General features: G+C 28.7%; 1 protein-coding gene across 1 annotated transcript; it reads left to right on the top strand.

The window, feature by feature from the left end:
• The first annotated feature begins 1,386 nt into the window (after nucleotides 1-1,386).
• Nucleotides 1,387-7,697, top strand: LOC129288199 (patatin-like protein 1). Its single transcript, XM_054924685.1, has 7 exons — nucleotides 1,387-1,572; nucleotides 1,709-1,887; nucleotides 2,720-2,894; nucleotides 2,975-3,121; nucleotides 4,852-5,139; nucleotides 5,736-5,911; nucleotides 7,457-7,697. The coding sequence occupies exons 1-7, from the start codon at nucleotides 1,453-1,455 to the stop codon at nucleotides 7,512-7,514; spliced, it is 1,143 nt and encodes a 380-aa protein (XP_054780660.1). The 5' UTR covers nucleotides 1,387-1,452; the 3' UTR covers nucleotides 7,515-7,697.
• The last annotated feature ends 5,592 nt before the right edge of the window (nucleotides 7,698-13,289 follow it).

Genomic DNA, 13,289 nt, shown 5'->3' with positions numbered 1-13,289 from the left:
TCCTTAGTTTCATTTTTATTAGTTAAACTAATACATACACGTTGAGTACTGATCCAATACGTGAAGTTTCAATATTGCATTTGAATTTTCTTTTCAATTTCATTTTTTATCACGCATTATTTGAGATTCCGAGTTAATTAATCAAGTTGCCTACTCATCAATTAATATTTGAACATTGATTGTTTGAATTAATATTTAGAGAAAATTAACCATTTGCCTCCTTATAATTTTGACTAACTTGTAACTGACGTGACTCAATTCCTAAAATTTAATTCAGTGCAATTTAGTTCATATAATTTTAATAATTTAAAACATTACTCCCTAACTTTCAAAAGATACCTTAGTCTTTATAATTTTATTTTTTAAAATAAAAAAGTAATATTTTAAATGGTTAAAAACTATAAACATTGAGTTACACTAAATCCACGTTCAAGATGAAGTTTCAACTAAGTTAAAAATATGAGAATTGAGTTATATATAAGTTAAAGTTTAAAATTGAGTTTTAACTTAGTCAAAATTATAGAGATTAAACGATAAATTTTTCCTAATATTTAAAATAATTTTTTATTAATGTCCTTTATCATAATGTGAACTGTGATATATAATTTCTTGATGAGAACGGAACAAAGGAATTCAAGTGTGGTGGGCTTATATATAATTTCCATGTATGAATTAATTTATTTCTTATCATTCCGTTCCAATCAGGTGATGGAAGTCTTATTATCCTAATCTATTGGATGTTATACATAATGTTTTTAATTTATTATGACGTTCAAGCAAAGCCCATGAACACAAGCAAAAGAAAGGCACTAAATATTTAAACATATATATATATATTATATATATGAATAAAATAAATTATCATTCGAAAAGTCAAGCGATAATATCTCGTTCTTCCTTGTTCCCAAAGAGACTAAAGAGTTGGTCATTATCAATTATCCCAAGTCTTAAGGATTTAATTATAAGGTAATTACTCTTATAATTAAGGTACTACACATATATCTGAATACAGAAAATTAATAAGTTTAAAATCACAAATTACTCTAAAATCTCGCACATTTATCCCAAATTGTCAATTTAATATATTGAAATTGTCAATTATTACTAGATAGTTGTCAGTGAAATTGTTTAGTTAACAACTAAATATCAATATTTAACAACTATTTTGCAGTAATTGCCAACTTGAGTAAAGGCCATGCAATTTCAGTGTAATTTTATATTTTCATGAAAATTTTCTATATTTAGATTTCCCGTGTGGGATCTGAGAGAGATTTTACCTAATAATAATATAAAAGCACCTTTCACAAGCTTGAATGAAGAATGTGTATGTGTCTATATATTTATAAACCTAATGAATTAGCTGTTATCTCATCAATCATCAATTATTATATTAATTGTGTGTCTGTGTGTGTGTGAGAGAGAGAGAGAGAGAGTCATCTTCCTCATATCTTCATGGCAAAGCTTCCCCCTTCAGCTTATGGAAAGGTCGTTACTATTCTCAGTATCGATGGAGGTGGTGTTAGGGGCATCATCCCTGCAATTATTCTACGATACCTTGAGGAACAGCTTCAGGTTTGGTTAAAATTATTTGAATTTTTCTTTGATCAGTTAACAATTTCTTATCATTTTTTAACATTTCTCATGTCAATATTAGTAGAAACTAACGATCATTAATTAGGGTTTGTTAATTTCTGGTGATTGAGATCAGATATATGATGAAAATGCAAGAATCGCAGACTATTTTGATGTAATTGCTGGAACCAGCACTGGTGGACTTGTCACTGCCCTACTTACAACACCAGACAAAAGTCAACGTCCTAAATACACTGCTCAAGATATTGTGGATCTCTACAAAAACGAAGCAAAGCGTATTTTTCCAGAACCAAGGTGCAAATATATATAACTACCAAACAATAGATATATATATATATATATATATAATTTTTCTCTCGCTCTTAAGTTTTTTAAGTATAAAATACATCGATTGTCTCTCTTTTTCATTTTAATTACAGAAATTTTAATTTCATCTGTCTGGAAAACCTACACAAATATTCTCGTTGCAATTAATAGTTACATAACATGTTTCTATTTTTAAAATTATATTTTCATCCACACAACCGTTAATTGTTAACCGTTTAGTTGTTTGTCTTAGACCAAAATACCCTTATTCAGCATAATGATATTAGTATTCAATACATCTAGTTTAACATTTTAATCATATTTTAAATTTTTTAATTGTGTAAAATTATTTATTTAAAACTTTTTAATAATTTAAATACATAATCTGGCTAAAATAATATTCCAGACACGTATTTGTACAAAAAAAATTTAATGAAATGTATATTTAATATATTAAAGAATAAATTAGTCATGACGAACATAACCTATATTAATTTTAATATCATATTTTAAAAAAATATTTATTTCAGTGTTATCATAATTAATTATTTAAATTTATTTAATATGTAGAGAGAGGTAGACAATTAGATTATGAGGGCAAATTAATAATTCTAGATTTTTCTATATATTTACAAATAATAAAATTAAGTAATTTAGAATATTTAACAAAATATTTTAAACTATTAATGTTTAGAACTGGACTAAAGTATATGTTAAAAAAATAGGAGGAAAGTATTTGTAATTTTAGTAAAATAAAGGAAATTCAATTTCTTATATTTTACTTTTTTTAACGACTAATTGTATATGCATGATGTCACAGCTTGATAAGAAAAATCGAAGTTTTTTTAAACAAACCCAAGTACGATGGGAAGTATTTACATGGGACCATAGAAAACAAGTTGAAGGACACAAAATTGCACGAGACAGTGACCAATGTTGTTATTCCAACCTTTGACATGAAGCAAGTCCGACCAGTTATTTTCTCAAGCTTTGAGGTATTCATAATTAATTAATATAGAGTTGTTTTTAATTGGTAGTTTTTGGTAATTAATTTGTAGTATTTTTGATGGTGTAGCTGGAAACAATTCCATATATAGATGCCAAGCTATCAGATATATGCATTGGGACTTCAGCAGCGCCAACGTATCTTCCACCATATTATTTTTCCAACGATGGTAAAGAATTCAATTTGATTGATGGTGGTGTCATAGCAAATAATCCGGTAATTATTTCTTTTTGTTTTCTTCTACTAAAACTTGAAAATTTCTATGACATTTTTTTGGTATAACAATCTTCGTCCTAATCAGTTTATAATGTCTATTAATTTATATTTTGATATTGTCTAACTTAGGTCCTATTTGGTTGCTAGAAATCAAAGAAATGTGATGAATTGAGAAGGGAGAAAACTTATATACTTAACATTACATACTTAATGTGTTTTTTTTTCCAATTAAATCAAGACATATGGATCTTGTATAGCTTATTTATTCTATAATAAATTCTTGTTATTAATTTTATTAATAGATTAAGATTCACTTGTCATGATTTAATTGGATATAAGTATACTAAGTATATGAGGCTAAGTATATAAGTATTACCCATTGAAAAAATAATGACAAAATTAAGGCGATCAAAATGTGAAGGAAGATAGGTGAACCATATTCATAAAAGAGGATGGTAATTTAATTCATGAAATTGAAAGTCATTATTCATGATATTTTTGAAGAGTGTAATGATTCTCACATTTATGTATATGATATTGAATTTTGTCATACTTATCATAAGGAGGAAGGGTGATTTTGTTCATTTTTTTTTATTTTACTGTTTTCAATTCATTTGATTCTCATCCTTTTTAGCAACCAAAGGAGACCTTATAGTATTGGTATTAACCAATACTCCCATTTAAAAGATAAGGCATTTTATGAGATTAGATAGTAAAAGCTATAAAGGATTTGTAGTTTTTCAATATGTAATTAATGAGTTTTTTTAAGAAAATACCCTTAATAATTAAATAAATCAATAAACCATTCACCTTTGGATGAGACACCAGTTAAATAAGGGTAGACATAAAAAGATGATATATCTATTTAAAAAAAATCAACTAACTTATTGAGAGTGTAATTTGCAATAGATTAAAAATGCATTTTATCTTCAAATGGAGAGAGTAAAAATTAAGATAAATCAATTAATCAATTATTATTTTGTGAATTTTTGTACTTAGAAATTTCTCATATTGAAAGGTATCTTTGTCCGATCAGCGGTTTAAAATATAACCATGCAATTCACGAGTCAGCATACTATGTTTTTTTAAAAAAAAAAAAAGTATCATCTAAATTAAATAATATTCTTTTTAAATTTAAAACTTAAAAGTAATTTTTTTTTGATGTGTTACACTCATCCAGGGATTACAATTATGTAATTTGACTAAAATTATATTTATAAAATTATTTATTAATCTAATGAGTATTAAATAAATAACATATAGAAATAAAGCAACAAAACTATAATTCTACTAATGTTTTCTTAATTAAAATCAATATTATAGTTTGATTAGAAGAGTTCTATTTTGAGTGATGTAATATTAATATATGCATATTGATTATCCATATTGGCAGGCTTTGGTAGCAATAAGTGACATCGTATAACAAAAGAAAAAAGGGAACACAGAATGCTTACAAGTGGACCCAAATGATATTATTCAAAAACATATTTGCTATCATTAGAAATGTTTCTATGTAGCTCCTTGAATGTTGTGTTTTTCTCTTTAATAAGGATGAAGTTGAATTATTTTTAAATTTTAAGATATATTAAATGAGTTAATCACCCTTTTTTAGTTCTAGTAAGATGATTGAAAGTGACTTATAATAAATACAAGAGTTTATTATATTCATGCATATTAAACATATTGAATGATTTGATTGACATATTTTCAATACATGGATATATTGGCAGGCTTTGGTAGCGATAAGTGAGATAATAGAGCAAAAGAAGAAAGGGAACACAGAATGCTTACAAGTGGATCCAAATGATTATTCAAAAATATATTTGGTATCATTAGGAACTGGGATTCAGAAGCCAACCACAGATTATGATGCCAGAGCTGCTTCTAATTGGGGAATGCTTGCATGGGCAAGTGGTCCTCTCACTGAACTCACACTTGATGGAAGTCAGGACATGGTTGATTATCACCTTGCCTCTGTTTTCCAAGCCCTTGGTTCGAATAACTATCTCAGAATTCAGGTACATTATTATCATCAATTCCTAATAATAATCATGTGCTCCAATTTATTAACATATATAACATTCTAGTATGTAATTGGGTTAAATGGCAAAAATACTCTAGGATTTTTTCTCCAAACGTGCCTGGCATCCTAAATTTTTTTAAAGCATCTTTGCCCCAAAAGTTTCAAAAAAAGAGAATTTTGTCCCATCATCAAATATAGGAAATGTTTATCATTAACTAAAGTTCAACCAGTATATAATTTTATGGTCTTCCCCTCCTTCATTTATGCATTTTTTACCTTCATTGTCATTCACTAGAAGAAGAAAGTTAAAGAATTCACTGGAAAATGAAATTAGAGACTAAGCACAGAAGAAAGGAGGAAAAAATACAAAACTATCTTTAGTCAAACTTCAGTTTAACTGTCAACATTTCAAATATTTGATGGTATGGCAAAAATGATCTCTTTTTTAAACTTCTGAGGCAAAAATGTTCTAAAAAAAAGTTTAGGATATTAGGTGTCTCTAAAGTTTCAGGGCATTTTGACCCTTTAACCCTACTTAATTTAATGTTTCTTAATTCATGAGCTGTGTGTGATCGATGGATATGCATGTAGACTGATCAGTTAAGTGGGGATATGGCAAGAATGGATAACTCGACTGATAAAAACATGAAGGATCTTGAAAAGTTGGCAAATCAAATATTAGAGCAGAGAGTTACGAGACTGGACTTGCCAACCTTCGAGTTCAAAGAAGTGCCTGATGCTCCTACAAATAAACAAGCCCTCCAGCAGTATGTATTCTCTCTCTCTCTCTCTCTCTCTCTCTCAAGATCTTGCCCTTTGCTAATGAAACTCTTAGGTCATGTTTGCTTAATGGAATATCATGGAATGGATTGAAAAAATAAAGATAAATATGAATTCAATCACTTTTTTTCCTTCATGGTAAGTATGATAAAATTCATTAATATATACTACAAATGTGAGAATCATCACACCCTTTAAAAATCTCATGAACCATGATTCTCGACGTCATAAATTAAATTACCCCTCCTCCTTCTAAATGTGCTTACATATCTACTTTTATCATCTTATTTTTACTTCTATTTTTTCAATCAATTCTATTCCATTCTATTTTAGTAAGCAAACATGACCTTAATTCTTTAATTTTATTTCAATTATTGATTTGGTCATTTAAATTTAATTTTTATCAATTTGGTCTATGAACAAAGATCATGGAATATTGAGTTGCCAACCATAGAGATTATTGAAAATAAGTATAATTATTTAGGTAGGCAAAAAAAAAACAAAGAAAGAAAGCAGGCTCAAAAATTAAAAGAATAAAACACAATGTAAGGCTCGAAAATTAAATTTATTTGAGGGCCGAGTTGATATTATTCAGCTACATGTACATGTTGAATCATCAACATGTTTTACACATTCTATTAGTTTGAGGGCTAATTTATATTTGAAAACTTAAAAGACTCACGTGATAACTTAAGAAAATATAAGAAATTAAATTAATAAAAGTTAAACCTAAAGGCCTAAATTAATAATTAAGACAAATTTTGAGAAACCCAAAGTTTCACTATCCATTTTTCTTGTTATGCTAAGAGGAAAGTTTGAACCTCTTATCTTTACTTCACTTATACCTCACCTCACTTTTATTACCAAAGCTAGAGCCTTAAGGCTTAATTTGGATGGAGAGAAACATCGGGAGAAAATGAAAGGGAAGGGAAATTACAAGTTCTACTTATTTTCCTTCCTAATTTTCTCCCCCATCCAAATCAAAGCAAGTGATCTAAGTTTTAGCTTTTTTTTTTTTTTGGTAAACAAGTCTTAGCTTGTTTTGATTTGAAATGCTGAATTAGTGAAATAAATAAATTAATAATGTTATCCTGAATTTCCAGTCATGTTCACCTACTTTTTTTAGGAAAAATGACAATTAAGCCCCAAAATATTAAATTAATGACAATTAAATCCTCAAAAAAATTTGTAAAATAAGTTGAAAATATCAAACTAAATAATTGTAAATTTAAAAGTTTTAATTGTACATAAATATTTAAGTATCAAATGTAACTCTTAGATTACAATATTTGTAACGATTTGAATCAATATTTACAATCATTTTTTAGAAAATTTTGTTGGGGACTTAAGTGTCATTAATTTAACCTTTTAGAACCTAACTATCATGCTTTTAAAAAAAATTAAAATAATCCGTGCTTAATTCAAAATTCAAGGGAGCATTATGAAATTCAACAAATTGACAACACACACACACACACATAAATGCTTGCCCTTTTTTATAACAATAAATGCTTGCCCTTTTCTTTGTGTAGGGTGGCTGAGTTTCTCCACAAGGAGAAGCAAGAACGACAAAAACAAGTTGCATTTTAGGAGTGAATGGCTTTTATCAATCGTACCATAAAGTAATGAATTGTCACTTGTGTATTATTCTTCTTGCTGATCATATTTGATTTCGTTAATGTGTACTTTAATACCAATATGTAATTTAATTGTTGGGTCGGAATTGCATGATAGAAGCTAAACATGTCGAATGTATTTTATGGAAAATTCATATGTTTGTTACAGGGCAAGTGTGTGTGCGTTTTTTTTTTTTTTCTTTTTTTTTGGTTATCATTGTAGACATCACAACATATCGATAAAAGAATCTTAATATTAATTTTATAATAGTGGTGTATTGGCCCAATCCTAAACATTGATCGCTTGAACACCATGGCCCAATACTTCTCTTGCCATCTGTTTTTTATTGGGCCAATTGGGCCTCTGTTGAGAATGAGATATAAGAGCATTTTGCATGTTTTTCCCCCAGATTTTTTATTTTCATTTCCTTAAAAAAAAAACCAAACGAATGAAAAAAAAAAAGAAGAAGAAGAAGCTTTGAGATATATAATTAATCTCACCAAAAGAAGAAAAAGAAGATATATAGTACACCTTGTTAGATGGTTTCCCACACTATAAAATTTCAAAAGCACTCTCTTAATAAATCAAGAAAATGATTCAAATACAGAAAATTAGGCGGGCCTTTATGTATGGTAAATAAATTGTATTATTTATAATCTATGAACATTATAGCATATAATAAATATTTTTTTGTGCAATTATATGTTACACTATACTACTTAATAATCTATATGTAAGAATTCTCTTCTAAAATAGTTGCAAACCATTGTTAATTGATTATTGATTATTGATTATTGATTAATGATAGTAATTATTTAACTTAAGGCTATATCATCAAGCATCCTTCAAGCTTTGAATTTAAGCCGCTTTGAATGGTCAATAGTTGGGTTATGAAAAATGACATCCGACCAAATTTACAACTCATTCTTTTGGGTTTGAATCTTTATATGCTTTTGAAATATTCTTTTTGCTAATAGACTGATCAACTAGAAAGATTGGATTTGATTCTTTCTTTCTGAAAAGAGATTTGAGAATTTTCGCTTTTACTTTTTGGTAGATTTTATATGGTATTTCTGTTTCTTTTTCGTACATTGTGGTGTGCACATCCTTTGCATTTTTTAGGGATATCTGGATTCTTTATTAATTTATTTGGATTTAATTTGAATAGTTTATATTATATTTTTACTATTCTTATGTTTACTTTAAATCATATTTTTGAAATGGAAATTAAAATTTATATTAAGAAATATATTTTATTTACATTTTACTTCTTTTAAAATAATATGTGTATATATATATATATTATTGTCCAAATGATGTTAAAAAAACCTATGAAAAAATGCACATCCAGAGAAATTGAACTAATCTCTATATTATATAAGAGACTGTGAATGTAATCTTAATATAGGATTATGTTTCCAATCATTTAGTACTAGAAATGAGTTCTCACTTTCTTTCCTTAAAAACTCCCTGATTATTCATTGATTCCTGTTTGAATTTAAAAGGAAAAAAAAAAAAGCTAAAGCCAAACAAGGAACAATGAAACTTCACCACCTCCTCATGACCTGAATTTTTTATTTTAAATAATCATTTTAAGCCCTTCACGATGAAACTTCAAGGAACATTTGGGTGTGATTTTTTTTTTTATTTCATAGTGGTGTGATTTTTTTTTTTTTCATAGTATTAAAGTGTAAAAAAAAATCTCACATCTAAAAAATTAAAAAATGAATCATGATATATAAAGCTTTGAAAATATCTAATCAAAAGACTTAAGCTATTTTGATAAAATATATTATCCTTAAGCATACTTAATATAAAAAATTTAACACATAACTCTAGTAAGTCACGTTGATATGATCCAATTGACCATCTCTTTATTTATTGCAATTTATTAGCATACAAGGTTTGTTACATTATATGCTACTTCATGTTGTACCATAATAAAGAGCATTCATAACAATAAAATTGGTCATAGATGACAGCTATTTTTTGCCATAGAGAATGGTTGTAAGCACCCTTTATTAAAGAAACACATATAGGACAGTCATAGAACCATACTATGTATGAAAAGACATAAGATAGTTATGAATTAATCATACGATATGAGGTTCCAAATTGAACCAAATCTAAAACTTTTGAAGCTATATAAGATGGTTATAGCAATAGCCATCCTACATGGCCACCTGTAGAGGATGGACAGTTGTTGCCATAGTCATTCCACATGGCATGTTTTTTGAAAAAATAAAAATCCCATACAATATAAATATAGATATAAATCTCAAAACAGTCCAAAATCAAAAACTACACTACTCATTATTAAAAACTACACTATTCACAATTTAAAATCATCAAAACTATTCTATTGACAATTCAATCTTTATTCAAAATTTAAAAGTAATTATTTTAAACCCTTCACAATTGAACTAAACTTACAATTCCTAAGAAATCTAAATTATTGATAATTGAACTAAACTATTTCTAAACTAACTTACTGTATATTATTGCCCCATATTTGATAAGTATATATTTTATAATTAATTAGGTATAGATTTTGGTTTATATTTGATTAAATTTATTAAGATATTATATCTATTTAATTAGAATTTATATATTTTTCTTCTTATCACTTAATCATAGGATGAGAAAGAATTTTCGCTATGAAATCCACTTATATAATTTGTTCTTCATATTGTGCTGGTAAAATGTAAATGAAAATAAAAAGAGGGAAGAAAAGAAGAAATCGGTTTATACACACCCACTTGCGCATGGGAAGAAGACATGAGTTGTGAGAAGAGAGAATTGATTAATTAAATAAAACAAAAGGAAAAAAGCAAGCACAAAAGGCGCAGGATGAGGAGCAATGGATATGTGTGTGTGTGTGTGTATATATATATATATATCATGCCACATCAACTAGGAATCTAAGAAGGAACTTTCACTTTAAACATAAATACTCCCTTATATTAAGAGAAAAGGTGTCTGATCATTTATCTGAATATCTTAAGAATTCTCTATGAAATACTTGGAGCCGGTAGAAGCATTTTTAAGGCTGAAAGCAAGATCGTTGAGGAGTTTTGCATATCATAATTATTTCTTTTTTACTTTTTAATTTTCTCTGTAATCATTTTATATGATTCGATATTTTAGAATAGTATTATTTGATTTTACTATGTGTTTTTAATTTACTCAGTTAGGATAGAAAAGTAGCCCAACTATGGAGCTATTCTATTTTTATTTGTTTTGACTTTTTGTATTTATGTTTTTGAATATATTTTGCTTTTTCCAATTATATTTATTTATTTTGTTCTTCATTGAACCTTATACGGAGCTTAAAAGAGGACTGGAGAAGAATTAGGCTTAAGTTAGGGTTAGCAGATTATGCCATCCATCGCGACAGACAACGTCCTTCGCCATGGTAGATGCGTTGATTTTAAAATGCCCAAGATGCATTTTAGAACAACAAATGGGAAGAAAGTTTTGAAAAGAAAGGCAAGCAAAAGAAATGACAAGAGCTCTACTAGAGTTCATTTTGAAGGACTTTTGGAGGCTATAGAGGGCTAGTAACTCCTTATGTAAGCTTCCCTTTCCATTCTTCTCCCTTCTTGCATTTTCTTCTACATTTTGGGGATCAATGGAGTTGTTGTTTGAGCATTGAGCCAAGTTTTGGCCATTCTAATGACTTCAATAGAGTCTAAAGTTGTTGTTTAAGCTTCTAATCATTAGTCCATGCTAATGACAATGGCTATAGGTATTAATTATGGGATTAGAATTAACCTAATACTAATTAACCTAGATTAAACTAATGAAATTAGTTAATAGTATTGGTTGAGCTTATTGAAGGCTAAATAAGTTAATAGAAGTGAGATATGGACTTAATTCGCTTATTGAGGGATTAAAGTCTTAATTGAGATAAAAGTTAATTAGTGATAATTATTCATTAATGCTATTGTTAATCATACATTGTAGATTGATTGTTTTTGGAGTTTATTGCTATAAGAAGCTCTCTCAAAAATTCAAACCATACTTTTTGAGTGGTAGTCTAAGAGTTGAGGTAACCGAAAATTTGATTTTAATGTATGATCATGCTTGCAATTTCTGAGCTGGCATGTTATGGCATAAAATATGTGACAATAGAATAAGTTTGATCAATTGCATAAATGGGTTTATCATGAACTGTGATTCTTGAGCATGTTGGATTGTTGTTGTAATTGGTAATAACATGATTTATATGATGATTCAATATGAATTGCTAAGCATGAGATTGACCATGTGACCAATTGATTAGTGCAAGTTCATGGTTGTGTTGAATTGAAATGGACATGGTCATAAATATGCCTATATATATATTGTTATTGTAATATCTTACTCCACTAAACACATTTAATAAATCAGACTCATGGTAATCGAGGGATTATCTTCGAAGAATGATTACCAAGTTTTTAGTTCAAAATAAGGGATCCCAAGTTTTCTAAATAGAAACAAGATAATATCAATAAAAATCTTCCATATCAGAGTAAACATAAGTTTTGAAAGCATAGGATACCTTAGAGGAGTGAAAGAAGTTGAAAACGGTGAAGAATAATTATGTGCTGAAAAACAGAGCAATGCGCCACGGCAGGTGCACTCTACGCCGCAGCGGGTGCACTCTACGCCACGGCGTGTTGCTCTCTATGCCACGCACCGCGGCTCAAGTGCCATGTGTCGTGATGTATTGCACGAATTTTCACTGGTTCTATTGTCAATTTGACAACAAAATTGGGGAACTTCCAGCTTGCCCCGATTCTCCGTCTGACATCCGAATGACGTGATCTAGTTGTCTACAAAAAACTCTTTTCTTGTACTAGCTGATGGCATGGGTTTTACTTCCAAAACATATCACACTAGAAAGTTGGATACCCAAATATAATTTAACCACTTTTCCACACTTTTATACAAAATGGGTATCCAAAACCCTCAACAAATGCCAAAAGCTTTTTCTAACACCTGGACCATGTCCAATGGACCTCTGACTACCAGTACAACACGTCACAAGCCTTGAAACATCATTATAATTGAAATTCACTTCTCAACCCCAATTTACCAAAAACAAAGGGGGAGGTAAAATAGCATTGCATTCAACTCAAAACATTCAAAACATGTTCAAATCTTTTTTTTCTATACTTGTACTAGTATTTTGACCCTATAAACCTATATAAGACAACATAAACTAAGCCTAAGGGCCCAAAATATAATTTCAACATTTCCAAACTAAAATAGTACAAGTATGGGTAATATGCACCCTAAAATTGGCGAACATATGCTATTACACAACTACAACAAAACTAGTGGCATACAAGAAGAAATGTACTAATTCCCCGCCGCTTTGGTCTTCTCCCTCTCAACACCAAAGCTAGAACCTGAAAAATATTAAATAAGAGGGGCGAGTCTAGCCACTCAGTAACCAAGGTAAAACCTACCCTATGCAGTTATATATCAATTATAAAACAAATACATGCACAAAGAAATCAAAGTTATAAAACATTTTCCTATATATCACATTATATCATTCATCTCTCTATAGCATTTTTTACTCACATAACTAGGTACATTGTCGCGATATTCTCAGATATGTGACAAGACCCATACTCTTGTGACTTGCCACCACTTAGCACATGTGACACGTCATATAATTACTTAGGCAATGATCAACCAACTTTATATCCTCCTTATTTCCTCAGACTAAAACCGTGGACTATAACACTGATTAGG

This window comes from Prosopis cineraria, unplaced genomic scaffold (assembly GCF_029017545.1).
Source record: "Prosopis cineraria cultivar Desert tree isolate PC_DT_omini unplaced genomic scaffold, ASM2901754v1 PC12, whole genome shotgun sequence".
NCBI classification, from domain to species: domain Eukaryota; kingdom Viridiplantae; phylum Streptophyta; class Magnoliopsida; order Fabales; family Fabaceae; genus Prosopis; species Prosopis cineraria.
The sequence above is the reverse complement of the archived record's forward strand: the minus strand, read 5'-3'. Positions and strand labels throughout refer to the sequence as shown.

Coding starts and splice junctions, on each gene's coding strand:
- LOC129288199 (XM_054924685.1), top strand. CDS start 1,453: ATGGCAAAGCTTCCCCCTTCAGCTTATGGAAAGGTCGTTACTATTCTC. Junction 2,895..2,974: donor TTATTTTCTCAAGCTTTGAG/GTATTCATAATT, acceptor TTGATGGTGTAG/CTGGAAACAATTCCATATAT. Junction 5,140..5,735: donor ATAACTATCTCAGAATTCAG/GTACATTATTAT, acceptor ATATGCATGTAG/ACTGATCAGTTAAGTGGGGA.